Raw genomic sequence first — 18,589 nt, forward strand, 5'->3', positions numbered from 1 at the left:
AGGCAGGCTGGAGCACTCATCCAGTGACTGCTGTCCCCCCAGGCTAAGGATTGCTCCCAAGCGCATTAACCCACATTCTGTAACTCCCAGAAAGCCCTCATGCAAAGGAGCAGACACAGGAGCTCACAGCAGGAAGCCTCCTCTTCTTTAGCTCCACGTGGACTCAAGTAGGCGAGAGGGTCACAGAATTGGGACATCATCTGGTGCCACACCATGTATTTAATTCACTCTATTATAACTGCCACATGAGGACGGCCCTATTATGATGCCCATTTCACAGATAAGGGTACTGAGGCACGAAGAGGTTAAATCACAGGTCCATGATCATATAATTAGTAGTACATGTTGGAGCTGGGATCCAAATGAAAGCATTCCAGTTCCAGAGTCCATGCTCTCAATCACCACTGACCTACAACTGCCTCCCTCACATCAGGCACTCCCTTCCCTCACTCCCTCTACCACACAGACTCTGTTCATCTGTAGTACCTGGGTAGAACATCTCTCCTGACCCAGGTCACCCAGCCCCAGTGGGAACTTGCTCACTGCCTGCAGCCCTGCCAGAAGCTCCCATCCTGGAGCTTCTTAGGGCTCAAGATCTTGGATCCAGGAGTGAGCAAGAGGGAGAGGTGAGTGATGCGGGAGAGATGTAATGGACAGAGATATGGGAGGAGGTACGCCTGGGGCCTATGGGTCTACCTCTCCTCCCCAACACCTGGTCCTTGCTGACAAAAGTCCTAGCCTGTAGCTGAGGCTGGACTCTTCAGCCAGGTTTGAGGTCCCCAGTACTGCCTCAGGGGTTTCCAGGCAGGCCTCCTGAGCTCCACCATTTTCTCTCTTACCTCCCTACCTTCTATTAAGGAGTCAACTGGGGTTTCTTTGGGGTCAAACCACGGTGGGTCAATGGATCTGCCCAGGGGCATGAACTAGGCTGCTTCAACCAATCTGCTAGTCCAGAGGGCTCCAGAGAAGAACAGATAGCTCCCCATACCTCCCCCTCCCAGAGGGTCACTTCTTGGTTTGTGAGGGCCTTTAAAGGGGCGCCTGGGTGGTGCAGTCGGTTAAGCGTCCGACTTCAGCCAGGTCACGATCTCGCGGTCCGTGAGTTCGAGCCCCGCGTCAGGCTCTGGGCTGATGGCTCGGAGCCTGGAGCCTGTTTCCGATTCTGTGTCTCCCTCTCTCTCTGCCCCTCCCCCGTTCATGCTCTGTCTCTCTCTGTCCCAAAAATAAAAAAAAATAAAAAATGTTGAAAAAAAAAATTAAAAAAAAAAAAAAATCCCCAGGGGCGCCTGGGTGGCGCAGCCGGTTAAGCGTCCGACTTCAGCCAGGTCACGATCTCACGGTCCGTGAGTTCGAGCCCCGCGTCAGGCTCTGGGCTGATGGCTCGGAGCCTGGAGCCTGTTTCCGATTCTGTGTCTCCCTCTCTCTCTGCCCCTCCCCCGTTCATGCTCTGTCTCTCTCTGTCCCAAAAATAAAATTAAAAAAAAAAAAAGTTGAAAAAAAAAAATCCCCAAATACATGAACTCTTTAAGACCACCAAGAGGGAAGTAATCACATCTCCAATTTTATTCCTTTTGTTCAACAGTCCTGGGAGGAGAAGGGCCCAGGAGTCAGGGTTTCCCCTCAGAACCATCAAGTATAGGTCTTGACCGGTCTTCAGTTGATCAGATGGGGTAAGATACCCCAGCCCCTTCCCCACAGGTCCTAGTCTGCCACAATTAACGGGAAGAAAGTTTTCCAAAGGGGATTCGGGGCTTCTCACCATCCATCAGGGTATCTTCCCAAAATTCTCAGCAAAAAGTCTGCTCTTCTCAGAGTTAAATACAGGAGAGGGGAGCCAGAGGTAAATAGAAAGGTGTCTCTTCTTTCCGTCCGACGGCAGGCGTCTTGGTTCCCCATGCTTTAGCGTAAGGAGCTCTCAGCTTGACACAGTTCAGCCAGCCGGCAACCAAGCCACTCCAAACCCTCATGAGAGTTCGACCCGTTATCATGGATCGTGCAAGGTCGGTCATCTCTCACCATCTATCACGGGGGTCGCTGGCACCCCACGTCGCTAGGAGGGCTCTCCGATTCCCCAATCCATTGAGCTGGTCTTAAGACCTTTCACGTTTCATCAGGCAGGTTCCCTAGTCCTCCCACACAGTCAGGCGGGCCCCCGGTTCCCCTGCGCTATCGGGTAAGCTCCTCGTCCTGTCACCGTCCATCGGGGGGTGTCTCCGGTGACCTCATTCCGTCAAGGGGATTCCTCGGACCATCGCCATTGTCAGGCTGGGTCCCTGGCGCCCCCGCGCCGCTGGACTCCTGGGTTGGACTCCGCTGACGCACGAATGCACCCATGGCAGTGGCGTGGCCCGACCGTAGCAGCTGCAGCTGGCGCCGCCCGCGGCGGTACAGGTACTCGATACGCAGCACGTCGGAGCGTGGCAGGCAAGCATGCTGCCGGAACTCGGCCCGCACCCGCGCCTCGGCGCCAGGCTTCCCGCGCCCGGCGCGCAGAAGCTCGCGGTACAAGCTCAGAATTTGCCTTTGCAGCCGGCTGGGCCGGCTCATGGCCGCAGCTGGGCCCAGGGCGCACACAGGTAACGCCCGAAGAACAGTGGCGCAGCACCACCTGTGCGAGACACGGCCGTGCAAGACAACAGGCACTTCCGGCCCGCGCGCTTCAAAACTTCCGCTTCCTGCCTTGGCTAGCTGGCGCCGTCGAGCCGGGTTGGCTGTCGATGCAGTTACGTCACAATATTGTGGGTCAGGGGCGGAGCTGCAGGTTCCCCCGCCTGCCCCAGAGGGAATCTGTGCCCTTGAGGGGAATGCAGTTCTGGGGACCCGAAGGAGGAGGGAGCTAGGTGCTCGGACTCAGGTTTTGGGTCGGAAGGGGACAGGGTCCCGACCTAACTCCTGAGTCTTGGGAAACGAGAACTATAGGTTGAGACCTTTTGTGTCCCCCAGGGCGCGGGGGCACTGGGAAGTAGAAGATATAGGCACAAGCAGGTTTTGGTCATAAATTATTTATTAAAACAGTCTCAGGAAGGTCCGTGGGTTCCCATCCCCAGGGCAGGTGTGCGTCGAGGGGGGTGGGGTGGGAGGGTGGACGAGTCCCAGCCCTGGGCACACGCTGAGGTGCGGCGCCAGGCGGTGAAGTGTTGGGTCACGGCTGGAATAACAAGCTTCTCCGTGCTGTGGGAAGACCATCAGAGAGACGGTGGAATAACAAGCTTCTCCGTGCTGTGGGAAGACCATCAGAGAGAGGGTATGGGCCCCAAGTCCCCAAAGGCAGCCTGTGGCGCAGGGAGTTGCGCTGGTCGCGCCCTCTGCCGAGAGAAGTCAGGTCCCCGGGCAGGAGAAGGTAAAGTTCTCACCAGTTGTTGAAGCCCCGAACCCGGCACGACTGGAACACGTCGACTAGGCTGGCATCCCGGAGTCCTCCTGGGAGTATCAGGTCGTCGGCTGCAATTCCGTTGTAGTTCCCGCAGGCTGCCCGGAGGCGTCCTCGTAGCGCGGGGGAGGCCCGTAGGGACACAGCCCCCTCGGGCCCCACCAGCACCCGCAGCATGGGGGACCGCTCGATGACAACTCGGGAGCCCTCAGCCCAGCGTGCGACCACGCCCCTGCACACTTGCGCCGGGAGGCTGGCGGGTTGTCCATTCACCTGCAGAGAGGAGGCGAGTGAAGGGCGGGGATTAGGGCCCGAGTCCGGAGGCGGGGCTCTGAAACTACTTTGAATCCTGCGGGTGTCTATCAAAATGGCATACCCAGGTCTTTGCTAGAGGAAAAAGGTCTGGTATTTGCTTTCAAATCCTCCAGCGCGAACAAAGCAAAGAGTGGGAGGAAAAGATGAAAGCAAAAATGGCAAAACATTTGTAACTGTAACGGAGTTTCATGACACACCATTCTCTCCTCTTTTGTGATGCTTGAATTTTTCCATAATAAACTCTTTCCTAAAAGGGAGCTTTAGAGAACAAAGTCTCTAGAACCAGTTGCATTTCTCTCACCTGTGTCTTCATAACCTAATAACCGTTTACACATACTCTGTGCCAGGCACTATTCCAAGTGCTTTAATATTTGGTTATTTATTTTATAAGATAATGTATGACAGTATATTGCATTATGTAATGTAATTGATATTTTAATATACTGTCACCTAAATTAATTATGTAATTAATGATATTAAATTTATAAATGATACTAAATCCTCACCAACACTCTGACAGGGTAGATCAGTACTGTATGCCTAGGTGCCTCTTGCCTTTTACTGATTAGGAAACTGAGGCCCAGAGAAGTAACATAGCTTGCCCAGGTTCACATAGCTGGTAAGTGGCAGAGCCAATTTTGAACCAAAGGGGTGTGATTTCATGACCTGTGTTCTTGACCATTGTTATATATATTGCCTCTCCATTAATAATATAAAAGTGACCACAAGAGCAATCACAGCTTTTTTTTTTTTAATGTTTACTTATTTTTGAGAGACAGAGACAGCATGAGCAGGGGAGGAGCAGAGAGAGGGAGACACAGAATCCGAAGCAGTCCCCAGGCTCTGACCTGTACACACAGAGCCTGACACAGGGCTCGAACTCATGAACTGTGAAATCATGACCTGAACCAAAGTAGGATGTTTAACTGACTGAGCCACCCAGGCACCTGCAATCACAGTTTAAAAAATTTTTGTTTATTTACTTTTTTAATGTTTATATTTGAGAGAGAGAGAGAGAGAGAGAGAGAGAGAGAGAGAAACTGGGGAGGGGCAGAGAGCAAGGGAGAGAATCCCAAGCAGGCTCCATGCTGTCGGCGCAGAGCCCTCCTTGGGGCTCAGTTCCACAAACTGTGAGATCATGACCTGAGCTGAAATCAAGAGTCAGATGCTTAACCAACTGAGCCACCCAGGCGCCCCTTAAGTTTATTTACTTTTAAGTACTCTGTACACTCAACATGGGGCTCAACTCACAACCCCAAGGTCAAGTCTTAAGCTCTTCCAAGGGAGTCAGCCAGGTGCCCCAAGAGCTTCTATTTATTGAGCACTTCGCATATGCCACACACTCTGCATGAATCCTCACAGCTACCCTATGTGGCACTATTCTAATCACCACTTTTTGTGGTTGAGCTGGGTTGTGGCAGAATCCTAGCTGCTCCCTTACTGGACCATCCTCCCACTCTTACCAGTAGCCTCCTCCTATTTCTCAACATGGGGTTTCAGGTTTGTTTCCCTCTTACTTATAAACAGTATCCATTTTGCCTGCCAGATTCCAGTTCTGCTGCTCTCTGGTTTCCACGTGTCTTGGGGGAGCCAGGTGCTCTCCACTCTGGCCTCTCTCCCCACTGGATCTCCAACCTCTCCTTGTCTGGCTTCTTCCCATCAGCACTTAAACATCCCAGGGTTTTTCCCATCACAAAATCGTAATGGTAAACCAGTTTTAAAAGGCCTCTGCCTCTTCCTGGCTTATCTCTACTCTCACCTGTTTGACAAGGGCAGTTTGTATGTACAACTTGTCAAGAGAGCTGTCTATTCCTGCTGTCTCCATTCCTCAAACCTGCAGTCCAGGAGCTGTCCCCCTGCTGTGATTTCTTAAGTCACTAACAACCTCCCTGGCCCTAAGCCCAAAGACATTTAGTGGGCTATTTTAAACTCAACAGTTCATTTTCACCACTATCCCCCAAATACGCTCCCTCTGTTTTCCTGGCCTTGTTCTGTTCTCTTCCCAAGCTTAAAATCAGGTCTCAGCTCATTTGTCACCTTCTCCAGAAAGCCCTCACTGGTCTCCTAAACTGAGAGTATCTCCTCTGGGCTTCCACAGTCTACCTGTGCTTCTCCCATTCCAGCCCTGATCACTCTACCTGGGCTACCTGGGCTTCCCCTATTAGAGCTCTGAGTAGTAGTAGTAGTAGTAGATGACTACTCAGTCAGTAGTTCCCAGGAGTTGAGCAGCACTTGAGTCAATGTGGGGGATCAGTGGGTCCTGAGAAGTCCAGGGTGAAGTTTATATAGGGTCTAGAGAGGGTCATGGGAGAGCATGACAAGGACATTTAGCCAACGGAGGTCAATGTGAGAGCACAGTGATGGGAGAGTTCTATGTTAAAAGGGTATGGAATGCCAGTGAGGGATCAAAAGGCCCCAGAGGTCAGTGCCAGATTATAAAAAAGTCTTGGCTTTTACTGAGGAAATCCCTTACCCATATTTCCTGATTGGTTCCCACAGCTGCACAGCCATCCCTGAAGCCGATGATCACTCGTGGTTTGAGAGCAGTGCAGCTAGGACAGGGCAGGAAGTCAGCAATGACATGGAACCAGTCAGGATCCTGGGGCCTGGAACCCACCAATGTGGCTAGCTCATAGGCACAGGACATAACAGGAATGGGTGTGAGCCCACTGAAGCCATCAAAGGTGGTGAAGAGGCCCCCGGGCACTAGGCGACATGTAGCACCCTCCCTGGGCTCACACCACCGCACACCCCCATCCAGGATGCAATCTGTGCCCTGTGGGCAGGAAAAGGGCTGGCACTGGAGGCCTTGACCATGCAAGCATATACAGCGTTCCTGGCAGCCAGGCAGGATCAGTGCCTCCCCAACCTGCAGAGAGAGAGAGACTCAAAATCAAATTCAAAAAACCATATCAACAAACAGCTAAGCACATGTATAAAACATATCATGAAGGACTAAGTTCCTTAATATATAAAGAGTTCCTAGAAATAAAAAAGAAAAAGACCAATAAGTCAATATAAAAACATGAACAAAGCTATTCAGAAAGTTAATAGAAAAAGAAATGTTTCTTAGGCATTTGAAAAGACACTCAACCTCCTAACAAGACAAATACAAATTAAAAATCCATTGAGCTGTTTTTCTCTGAGATGGGCAAAAATAAAAAATGTTTGATGAATTTCTCCAATTGTTCCCCAAATATCTATTAACTGTTCTTTTTCAACTAGTATATAATCAAGCTTTGTGTACTGCATTTGACTATTGTGGTTTTAAAGTCTGTTTCAATCTAGGACAATCCCTCTGCTTTTTTCACTGGTGTGTGAAAAACCTTAAGAGCTCTCTGCAAGTTCTGATGTGTAGCCAGTGTCAGTACTAGCGTGGAGGGGACATGCAATGGCAGTTGTAGCAGCTCTTATGGCCTGTTCCTCCCAGTGTGGGCATGTATTCATTCCTGGGGTTGGTTTGGAGTTTAAAGTTTATGTATTTATTTTGAGAGTGAGAGTGGAAGTGGGAAAGGGGCAGAGAGAGAGAGAGACAGACAGAGACACAGAGAGAGAGAGAAGGAGAATCCCAAGCAGGCTCCACACCACCAGTGCACAGCCTGATGTGGGGCCTGAACTCACGAACCATGAGGTCATAACCTGAGCCAAAGTCAGAAGCTTCACTGACTGAGCCACCCAGGCACAACTAGGGTTTAACCAATCATTTTTTCGTATCTGGTGGCCTCGAATCTCCAAGACAACTATGTCAGTCATCCCCTAGGGGGCTTTTCTTTACCTCTGAATGGATTCAAGGAGCTGCAAAGCCTTGAAGAGGAAGCTTTGCCTGCCGAGGGTCCATCCATCTGTGGTCTTCTGGTAACAGCCTTCCAGTTTCTTTGGGGAATTAGCCCCACTTTTCTGTCTGTGGAGTTTCTTAGGTGATATACCTACCCTCTGGCTTCAGCTCTGGGCGCATGCCCCAGGTCTGGCTAGTCAGAGACAAATCAGAGTACCCCATATCTCCTGGCCTCTCTGGTTTAGGGATGGGCAAGTGGGACAATAGGAGTCAGCACTGGGACTTCTGCTGGAACTATTGAGAGAGGGGTCTGTCCTTCCACTGAGATGGCTAAACTGTACATCATAAACTTGGAGAAGAAGGGGACCACCACTGCCCAACATGCAGAAGTGATTTGAAAATGAGGCTATGCATGTCTTCAAATATCCATTCTCCATTTCTTCCCCAGAATTAGAATTTTTGGCTGCATTCAGGGATACCCAGCTAAAGATACATCTTCCAGCCTCCTCTGCAGCCAGATGGGGTCCCTTCGTGAAGTTGTGGCCAATGGGATATGAACAGAAGTGATATGTGCTACTTTTGGGTTATGCCCTTAAAGAGCGGGGCCTGACCTCCCTGTCCCTTCTTTTTCCTGGCCAACTTGCTTGAATGAAGATGTGGTGGGGAGTAGATGATCACAATACTACAGGGGAGGTAGAACCACATGATAGAAGAAACCTGTGTCCCTGACTTGGATGAGCCAAGCTGGTTATTCTTGGACTGTTCATGAGAGAGAAATAAGCTTCTATCAAATTTAAGCCACTGTAATTTTGAGACTGTTATAGCATTTGGACCTAGAGCCTACTTGATATAGAAGCTATCATAGAAAAAGGAAAAGACAGGGATGAAAGACAGAAAGAAACTTGAGTTCTAGTGACATCATTTGAGTCCCTGAATCCAGCCATGCGTGAAAGCCTCAGATTTAAACAATTAAAGGTAGGTATGTTCCTTGTTGTATTTAAGATACTTGGCATCATTTTCTTCATTTACAATGGCAAATGCTGACTGATATAGTGTGGTCCAGGGAACTTTTTTTTTTTTTTTCTTAAGTAGGCTTCATGCCCAGCACAGAGCCCAATGTGTGGCTCAAATCACGATCCCGAGATCAAGACTTGGGCTGAGATGAAGAGTCAGATGGTTAGCCAACTGAACCACCCAGGTGCCCCTGGGGAACATTTTATGACAAGATATGGGAAACTTTGCACCCACCCACCCATGCCTGGGGACCTCTCTTACAGGGATGTAGCGTCCACTGTGAAAGCAGCCGCAGTGGTCCTGAGACACACAGTCTGTGCCGTCAAAAATGAATCCAGGGTCACACTCACAGCCCTCATAGCATTGGGTAGAACAGTGAGCAGGGCTGGTAGGCTGGACACAGCCCCCATCACAGGTCCGTGCGCAGATGCTGTAGTGGCTCCGAGGCGGACACGTCAGAGCTGCAGGTGGATGGCAAAGGCTGGTGCTTAGGACTCAAGTTTCCCTCTCCAATCCTATTGCCTCTTGCCCCAGTCAGGCTAGCTTCCCACTGCTTTAAAAAAAATTTTTTTTAAGACATTGATTTAGTTTTGAAAGACAGAAAGACAGAGTGTGAGTGGGGGAGGGGCAGAAAGCGAGGGAAACACAGAATCCGAAGCAGGCTCCAGGCTCTGAGCTGTCAGCACAGAACCCGATGTGGGGCTCAAACTCACAAACCATGAGATCATGACCTGAGCTGAAGTCAGACGCCTAACCGACTGAGCCGCCCAGGTGCCCCCCACTGATATTTTTCAACTTCCACACCTTTGAAATTCCAGTTCTCTCTCCCTTAGATGCCCTTCCCCCCAACACTGCTTAGCCAATTCCATCTACCATCAGGACTGCTCTGATCCCCATCAGGAGAAGGGGCTCTTCCTGCTGCCTTCAACCTGCCCCGGAGGCAACCCACACCCAGCCAGAGCACTCACGGCAAAGCTTGGGTCCCCTCCAAAGCTTCACAGGGATGCCAGCTTCCTGACAGGCGGCAGTATATGCTGTGAGGGCATCACAGAGACCAAGGTCCTGACCATGGGTATGACATACGTCTTGCAGGCATATCCTGAGGAAAGCCTTGGGGCTGATATGGCCCAGGCAGCGTCCAAAGGGACCATCTGGTGCCTGTAGGAGTCTACACAGTTTGGGAGCATTGAAGATCTGGGCAAGTTGCGTGGGGCAGCTGATGCTAAAGCCAAGACTGGGCTGGGGCAGTGGGCAGGGGTTAGTGACCAGGCCCCTGGACCAGGATCTTGTGTCTGGAGGCACATCAAGGGGGCCAACTTGGCCACCAAAGGCCCCACAGAGCCCCACCAGCTGGCCGTGGAAGGTGGAAGGCACAGTTAGGCGCACCTGGCTGCCCCAGTCATACATGATATGCAGCCCACAGGCAGTGTGCACCAGCACGTGGCGGCCCTCCAACGTGGCCCAGGCCCTGCCCCCCGGCAGTACCCAGGGCAGCCGGCAGTGTTCACCATCCACCTGGGGAGGAAGAAAGGGGTCAAGACTGAGGCTGAGAAGGTTGAGCCTGCTCCCACGCCTCCCAGTATCCTGGACATCCCTCCCAGCTGTGCTACAAATGAACTGTGAGAGTTGGGTAGAAAAGTTAGCCTCTCTGAACTTTAGTTTCTTTATTTGTAAAATGGGAGGATCAAAGTACCTACTTCCTAGGGCTGTTGGGAGAATTAAATAAATCAACAAAAAGTACTTAGAAAAATGCTCAGCTGGGGCGCCTGGGTGGCGCAGTCGGTTGAGCGTCCGACTTCAGCCAGGTCACGATCTCGCGGTCCGTGAGTTCGAGCCCCGCGTCAGGCTCTGGGCTGATGGCTCGGAGCCTGGAGCCTGTTTCTGATTCTGTGTCTCCCTCTCTCTCTGCCCCTCCCCCGTTCATGCTCTGTCTCTCTCTGTCCCAAAAATAAATAAAAAGCGTTGAAAAAAAAAAAAAAAAATGCTCAGCATGTGGGAAGTGCTTAATGACCTAGGCCAAGATCACCCAAATGCCAGTCAACTCACAGATGTGTGAGAAAGCTGGCTGAATAAGTCACTGAGAATTTTTTTTTGAGCTTGTTATGCAGCATTAGCTGACTAATACAGTTGCTTTGAAGATTAAATGAGATGGTACAAGTAGTGCTCAGAACAGTGTCTAGCACATAATTAGCACTAAATAGGTCCCAGGGCCCTTTCTCTGGCCTTCTCTTCCTCATGAGTTCTCACCACACTTCTTTTTGAAGCTCTCTCTACTTCTGGCTGCCGAATCTCACCACACTCCTGCTTTCTCTGCTACTGTTTTGCCTCAGTTTTCATCCCCACCCATCCTAGAAGGCCCTAGTGATCTGGCCCCATCACTTCTCCAACCTCATTATCTCTTCCTCAACCCCTTACTCACTTACTTGCTCACTCACAAGCTACACTGACTTCCTCCTATTCCTCCAACGCACCAGGCACCATCCCAGTTCCCTGACCTTCGCACTTTGTGTTCCCTCTGCCTGGTTTGCTCCTTCCCAGATGTTCACATGGACCCCTCCCTTACCTCCTTCAGATCAGTGACTCAAATGTTACTTTGTCAGTAGAGTCTTCCTCATCACCTTATTCAAAACCCTAAACCTCTTTACACTGTTTCTGTACTCTCTCTTCCTTGTTTTATTTTTCTTTATAGTTTTCTTTCTCTCTCTCTCTCTTTTTTTTTTTTTTTTTTTTTTTTTTGAGAGAGAGAGAGTCAGAGACAGCATGAGGTGGGGCCGGGGGGGTGGGGCAGAGAAGGAGGGAGAGAGTAAGAATCCCAAGCAGGCTCTGGCACTGCCAGTAGTGGAGCCCAATGCGGGGCTCATACCAACCATGAGATCATGACCTGAGCTGAAACCAGAGTTGGACGCTTAACCCACTGACCCATCCAGGTGCCCCTATTTTTCATTACAGTTCTAAACTCATCATCGGATGTACCACCTATTTTACTTATTTATATACTTATCATCTGTTTCCCTGGAGGAATGTGAGCTCTCCCAGGACTTAGTCATCATCAAATCCTCCGGCCTTTCCTGGACCACCGAGAGACTCTCCAAACAATTTACTGAAATAATCCTGAATGACTAATTTTATTCAATCCTGGGTAGTAGGTGATAATGCATATCTAACAGCTACCCTTTAGTGAGCCCTTACTGTGTCCCACGCAATGCTTCCACCTTGTCACATATTTGCACCGTGTCTTAAGTCTTAAGGGACAGCCACGCCCACATTACATATGGTGGGGGAAACAGAGGAACCTCCAGGAGGAAGAGGGTGGGGTGTGGGCGCGGTCCAGTGAACCCCTACCGTGATGAAGCCGACAACTGCGCGGTCTAGCTGCAGGTGGTGCCCGGAGAGGTTGAGGTGCAGACCTAGTAGCCCGGCTCCATCGCGGGCCACGTCCAGGCTGAAGGAACAGGGACCCCGGCGTGGGGCGCGGGCGAGCACTTGCAGGCAGCTCTCAGGAGAGAAAGGCGCGGGCGGGGGCAGCGTGTGCGTGCGGCCGTCGAAGGCGAGCACGTGCGCGGTCCCGGCGAGGGCGCAGCTGCCTCGGCCGTCGGGCAGGCAGCGGCGCACGCCCCCGCGCAGGCCGCACACTCGCCCGCGCCCGCACGGCCGCGGCGCGCACGTCACCACGCCGCCCGGGCGGCAGCGGCAGCGGCGTGCGCAGCCTGGCCCCGGGTACCAGACGGCGCCTAGAGCTCGGTAGCGGCCCGCGCGAAAGCAGCCGCACTTGGCCGCAGGCACGCAGGCGGCGGCGCTTAGCAAGAAGCCCGTGTCGCACACGCAGCCCTCACAGCAGCGGCTCCCGCAGGCGCCGCGGCCAGAGCGGCTCTCGCTGCCCGCGCACGTGGCCGGGCAGCACGGGCCGCACAGCTCATAGTGCGAGTGCGGCGGGCACCGTAACGCTGGGGAGACCCGCGGGGGTGCGAGGGCCAGAGCGAAATGAAAGAGATGGAGAGACGCGGGAAAGAAATAGCGGGGGACAGAGAAAGGGGTAGGCCGGGAGAGAGAAACGGAGGGGAAGACAGAGACGGAGGGAGGATAGAGGGTGGGGGTGAGTGGAAGAGCAACATGGAGGGGAGAGAGGACGAGGAACGGAAAGTGGGAACACCAGGTAGAGATAGTGAGGCGCAGAAAGGGAGACACAGAGAGACACAGAGGCACGGGAGAGACAGACAGAAAAAGAGACGGACACGAAAGACAGGAAGATCTCGTTAATGAAACTGCTGCCCCATCCAGGTCTAACTCTTCTTCAAGTCCCACCCTTCTTCACCTGGCTCCACCCACCCAGGCCTGAACTTCTTCATTGGTCCTCCCGCGTCCGTCCCTCGGTGTCCCAAATCCCAGCTCTTAGGAGCTTCACCCACTAAGTATGCCAAGCCCCACACACTCACGACAGAAGTCAGGCGTCCTCCACGGCCGCAGGTGCACATCCAGAGCCTGACAGGCGACAGTGAAGGCGGCCAGGGCTCGGCAGACGATGGGACGGGCTCCGTGGTGGCGGCACACGTCGTCCAGGCAGTTGTCCAGGAATGGGAGCGGGTCCAGCGCGGCGTAGCATGGCCCCAAGGGACCCTCGGCCCCCGCCAGCAGCCCGCAGTACGCGTCTCCAGCGAATCGAGTGCGCGTGGACACTGGACACTGGTTGTGGCAGAGGGGCCCGCAGACTGGGCCACAGCCTGGCACTTCTGCCACCTTCCAGATGTCGGGCAACGGCACCGTGGGGCTGCTTGGGCCTCTTTGGGCACAGAGTCCACACAGGTAGGGTCCGTAGGGCCTCGGCAGCGTTACACGTGCCAGGCTGTCCCAATCGTAGGTGAGTGAGAGGCCGAAGTCCGTGTCTACACAGAGCTGTCGGCCTTGGTAGTAGGCACGGAGGCAGTGGCCGTGAAAGAAGGGCAGCGATTCCAGAATTCCGTCCACCTACAAGGGAGGGCATGCAGGTATCAGCAGGGGAAGGATGTAGTGGCTGTCGCAGAAGTTCTTGGAAATGCCAATGAAGGATCAGAGAAGGATCAAGGGGAACATCGGTTAACCAGGGTAGTCATTAGGAATCGCAAGGAGATTCAATGGAACATCAGTAGAAGCTAAATGAAGGGTGAGTTAAAGGATCCCACGGATGAGTGAGTGTGTCAGTGGTAGAGATTAGATGATTAGAGTTAATGAGGGGGTGGAGTCAGAAGGTGAGTCAATGAATTAATGCTACAGTCTCAGGAAGGCTTAAAGAGTGAGACTCAGTCAAAGACAGGCTCAATTGGGATATTAGAAAGCCCTGAGAATTCAGTGGAGGAATCCATATCAATAGGAAGCTCAATGGGAGAATTGGAATGGCTTGGGAACTCAATGGAAAAATCCACAGAGATGTAAATGGCATTAATGGGCCAGTCAGTGAATCACTAGGAAGGTCAACAAATAGCTCAGTACAGATCTATGGGGTGTGGGGTGAGGTCAAGAGGACAGTAAATAGGGTTAATTGGGCAAATCAATATAACTGTAGTAGGACCAGTGGGGGAGGGGCAATGAATGGGTTCGTGGGATTTTCAGTGGGAGAGAAATGACATGGAGGGCGCCTGGGTGGCTCAGTCAGTTAAGCGTTGGACTTCAGCTTTGGCTCAGATCATGATCTCATGGTTTGTGAGTTTGAGCCCTACCTCGGGCTCTGTGCGGACAGCTCAGAGCCCAGAGCTTGCTTTGGATTCTGTGTCTCCCCCTCTCTCTCTGCCCCTTGCCAGCTTGCACTCTCTCAAAAATAAATAAACATTAAAAGAAGAAAGAAAGAAAGAAAGAAAGAAAGAAAGAAAGAAAGAAAGAAAGAAAGAGGGCCAATGGGGAAGTCAAGGCTGAGTCTATGGGTTAAAGGGGAGTCAACTGAGGACTCAGTGGAAGGTTAATGGGAGAATAATAGGAGACTCAAGGGTAGAAGTCTCAAATAGAAAGTTTGTGGGAAGGGATCAACAGGCAAGTCAATGAATGGGCCACTAGGAAATTGGAGTAGACATCTCTGAGAACCAGTGAGAGAGTTGATAAAGGGGGTATCAGCAGGAAAAGAGCGGTCTACAGGTTACCTGTGGGTAATGGGCATGGTGAGGGACGGTAGGTACGTATGGAGTCTTTGAAAACTCACCCGGATGTGGTTGAGATCTTCTGGACTCAGGTCCAGCCTCAGGCCACAGGCTAAGAGGGTCAGGGCCTTGGCCCAGCCACGTGGCCGCAGCAGTGGGGTCAAATCCAGGCTGAAGGGCTCAAGGTCGGCATGGGCTGTGTCACAGAGACCCGCCAGGCGATAGACACAGGAGCCAGGGAATTCGTAGTGAGCTCCTCCAAATGTGTGGAAGTAGAAGTCTCCAGAGGCAGTGCACACCAGTGGCTTCTCCAGGACAGTGGGACTGGGTGAGGACTGGGCTGACAGGCAGTGGTACCAACCACCCGTGAAGGCCTTGCAGTGACCATGGCACTTGTCAGGCCAACACTGGGGAAGTTTGCTCACCAGGGCCCCAAGGGTTGGGCAGTGGCAGTGCCAAGTACAGTTGTCTGTCCAGAAAGTACGCCCTTGGTGCAGGAAGCAGGAGCAGTGTGCAGGGGGCATGCACTGGCCGTCCTGCAGCAGGTAGCCAGGCAGGCACTGGCAGGTAGGAGCACAGGGGTGGCTACAGTGCTCTGGGGCTGAGGGGTTGGCACACGTGGCTGGACATGCAGACCCACAGGGAACAAAGCGGGAGTTTTCTGGGCACTGGGGACTGGGACTGGGGAGCAATGGCGGGGAAACCAGCGGTGGGGCCACAGAGCTAGGGGCAGGGGCCAAGGTGGCTGTGGAGGAGAGAGAAGATCAAGGACCTATGAGTCCCAGGAGTCTGGGTCACCAGTCCCCTCCTTCCCAGGATGCAGGAGTCATGCCCCAATCTCTGACCCCTGAGACTATAGTGCTGGGCACCTTGCAATCGACAGCCTAGGACTCCATCTGTGATGCCACAGACCTCCTCCATAGGGCAGCTGAAGGGGACACAGGCCACACCTTCCCCTAGGTGGCAGGTACAGGAGGAGGAGCAATTCTTGATGAGGATAGTCTGGCCAGGCTGTGGAGGAAGGGAGAGGCGGTGAAAGGTGAGGTGGTATTGAAAGGAAGGTGTAGCCAAAGGTTCTGAGATGAGAGGATCCAAATAAACCTCTAACAAGGGCCCAAGGGGATGCTCACAGGGAAGTACAGGCCATTGTGGAAGCAAGAACAGTGGTCCACAGGGACGCAGTCACCCTTGGCGGGGAAGAATCCATCATCGCACTCGCAGCCCTCAGCGCAGGGAGTGGGGAGCTGTACCACCTCCTGAACACCTGCACAGGCCGCGGGACAGGGGTTCACACACAGGCTGTAGTGGCTGTGTGGGGGGCACCGCATGGCTGTGGAGAGGTGGCTTGTCAGACTCAGGTAAGCCAGGGGCCTGCTCTCCGCTTCCCCGGCACCCTCAGATTGCATCGTTCCCGGAAGACCTCCCCTTAGATTAATCCTAACAGCAGTAACAACCGGCAGTGATTGAACGCTGTCTGCGCACTATGCAGTGTGCTAGCTATTTAAGTGTATCCTAGATATGACTAATGTGGCTTCCCTGCTCTTTGTCTTTTAGGGGGTCTTTCCCCGGCAATCCCAGCCCCTGTTGAAAGGGTTGACCATTACTTGAACCACCAAGTGATCCCATCTCCTATGCTGCTTGTTTGGGTCCATAAGGAACCTGTCAGTGGATTCTAGTGGTGGAGGTCTTTTCTTGGCCTCTCTGCCCTTCTGACAATAATAACCTCCGCTTGCTTTTTGGCAACTATCCATCCTTACTTTCAACATGTGGACTGAGGTGATTCCACATCCAGGTTCCAGGGTTGTGTACAGAACCCCAGGGCTGGCTAATCAGATTATTCTTCCCTCCTCTGGTTCACAATAATTGGACAGGCGAAGCCTTGGGTGGCGAGCCTGAGACTTTAGCTGGGGTCACTGGGAAAAGGATGTTACATTTTTTTTTTTAATTTTTTTTTCAACGTTTTTTATTTATTTTTGGGACAGAGAGAGACAGAGCATGAACGGGGGAGGGGCAGAGAGAGGGAGACACAGAATCGGAAACAGGCTCCAGGCTCCGAGCCATCAGCCCAGAGCCTGACGCGGGGCTCGAACTCACGGACCGCGAGATCGTGACCTGGCTGAAGTCGGACGCTTAACCGACTGCGCCACCCAGGCGCCCCAAAGGATGTTACATTTTTGCAAAGGCATTGAAGCTGGTAGAATTGTCAGCTTGAAGTTGCCAAAGCCTTGCGGCTACCACAAGAGGAGAATCTACTTGAGAATAAAGCTAACAGAGAGAGAATGGAAGGGAAGAAGAAGATGGACAGGGAGAAAAATGGACTTTTTAAATCTGCAGTTGAAAATTCTTAATCTAGCTAAGACTGAAGATAGAAACACCCTCAGTCTTTGCAGTTATATGTGCTCCAAATCATTTATTCTTTCTCCCCTCAGTTTGAGTTAGGATTCTGACATCGCTATTAAGAGTCCTGCTGGATATAGTGGCCACATTGTGTACCCATGACTCTCTGGTTGGGTCAGGGCTGGATAAATGACCCTGACAGACAGAGGTGAGGGTGGCCATTGGTCTGTAATTTAAGAGCAAGCCAAACATTCCCTCCAAGAACATTTGAACCTGGAGGCAGAAAGAGAGAGACACTGACACCAAAATGATAAATTAAGGTGGGGCCAAGAGTCCATGAAGATCATGGAAGATACACGTGGACATAGAAACGTGAAGTTGATGAGAACCTGTTAAGTGAACAAATATTCAGATGCCAGCTAAGTCATTTTCTAGGTGGGTGATACTGAGCAATTTCCTTAACCACCTATGCCTTGGTTTCCCTCATCCATAAAAGGTACTTGCCTGATAGGGCTGTTGGGAGAATTGAGGGCTTAGCACCGAACGTGTATTCAGTAAGGTCAGCTGTTCTTTTCATGTTATTACTGGAACTATTTTTGCATTATTGTTGGAGAGACACTATAGCATAGGGGTTGAGAGAGAGGATTCTGGAGCCAGGTGGAAAGGCCAGTTCTGCCCCCTACTGGCTGTGAGATCTGGGGGGATTCTCTGTGCCTCAGTGTCCTCAACTACAGGAGGCAGACGATTATCCCATCTCCTAGAACAGTTCTAAGATGGAGTGGGCTGACTTCAAGCACGCAATACAGGTTCTCAGAGCTAGCCTTGCATCCGGGTCTCCTGGAGGGCTTGTTAAAACAGGTTGGTGGCTCCCACTCCAGAGTTTCTGATTGAGTAAGTCTGGGGCAGGGCAAGACTTTGTATTGTAAACAAGCCCTGTAAACAAGCTGATGCTGCTGGTCCAGGGACAACAATTTTAACGCAGCGCCTGATATTGAATGAGTGCTCTGTAAACGTTACCTAAGGGATAAAATCAAATCTGTTTTCCCAACCATAGTGTGCATGGGACTCTGTCCTGTTTGGTGCTGTATCCTTAAAATAGGCCGACACATAGTAGGTCCTCAACTAACACCTGCGTTATGACTGAAGACCAGACCAGTCTCCCGCCTCGGGACCCCACCCCGTGGCGGCGGCTCGTAAAGCCCTCTCGCAGGGGACATACGGCAAAGGCTGGGAGCCCTCCAGGGCCGCATATCCGCACCAGCCGTCTGGCAGGCAGCCACGTAGGCTTGCAGGCAGGCACAGAGCACTTTGTGGTTCCCGCGGGCGCGGCCCACGTCGGCCACGCAGGCCTGGTAGAAGGGCTCCGGCGGCAGGAATGCGTGGCAGGGTGCCAGGGGGCCGCTGGGCTCGCGCAGGAGGTCGCAAGCGCCACGCCACGCTGCACCCGCGTCCTCGGTGGCCGGGAGGCAGCCCGAATCCGGGCAGGGACGCGGCGCGGCGCAGGGCCCGGGCCTTGGCAGCTGCAGGTCATCCGTCGCGTTGCCGTTGAAGTTGCCGCAGAGGCCGCGTGTGAGGCCGCGGTAGGCCGCAGGCAGCTCCACGCTCAGGTGGCAGCAGAGCCCGAAAAGCAGGCGCGGGCCTCCACGCACCGCGAGGACCACGGATGCGCCGCGCGCG

At 52.6% G+C, this 18,589-nt stretch overlaps 3 protein-coding genes across 3 annotated transcripts; all 3 read right to left on the reverse strand.

The window, feature by feature from the left end:
• Window positions 1-1,545: 1,545 nt before the first annotated feature.
• Window positions 1,546-2,547, reverse strand: SDHAF1 (succinate dehydrogenase complex assembly factor 1). Its single transcript, XM_058707055.1, has one exon. It carries the CDS (start codon window positions 2,545-2,547, stop codon window positions 2,191-2,193), a length of 357 nt encoding a protein of 118 aa, XP_058563038.1. The 3' UTR covers window positions 1,546-2,190.
• Window positions 2,467-12,820, reverse strand: LOC131500200 (IgGFc-binding protein-like). The gene is made up of 7 exons (XM_058709018.1): window positions 12,813-12,820; window positions 11,817-12,777; window positions 9,443-9,989; window positions 8,736-8,935; window positions 6,159-6,554; window positions 3,354-3,643; window positions 2,467-3,171 (listed from the first exon to the last, which is right to left on the reverse strand). Exons 1-7 carry the CDS (start codon window positions 12,818-12,820, stop codon window positions 3,018-3,020), a joined length of 2,556 nt encoding a protein of 851 aa, XP_058565001.1. The 3' UTR covers window positions 2,467-3,017.
• Window positions 12,770-15,980, reverse strand: LOC131499223 (IgGFc-binding protein-like). The gene is made up of 3 exons (XM_058707054.1): window positions 15,445-15,980; window positions 14,638-15,320; window positions 12,770-13,436 (listed from the first exon to the last, which is right to left on the reverse strand). The coding sequence occupies exons 1-3, from the start codon at window positions 15,494-15,496 to the stop codon at window positions 12,873-12,875; spliced, it is 1,299 nt and encodes a 432-aa protein (XP_058563037.1). The 5' UTR covers window positions 15,497-15,980; the 3' UTR covers window positions 12,770-12,872.
• Window positions 15,981-18,589: the final 2,609 nt, after the last annotated feature.

The sequence above is a fragment of the Neofelis nebulosa genome, chromosome 17 (genome assembly GCF_028018385.1).
Source record: "Neofelis nebulosa isolate mNeoNeb1 chromosome 17, mNeoNeb1.pri, whole genome shotgun sequence".
Taxonomy (NCBI): Eukaryota; Metazoa; Chordata; class Mammalia; order Carnivora; family Felidae; genus Neofelis; species Neofelis nebulosa.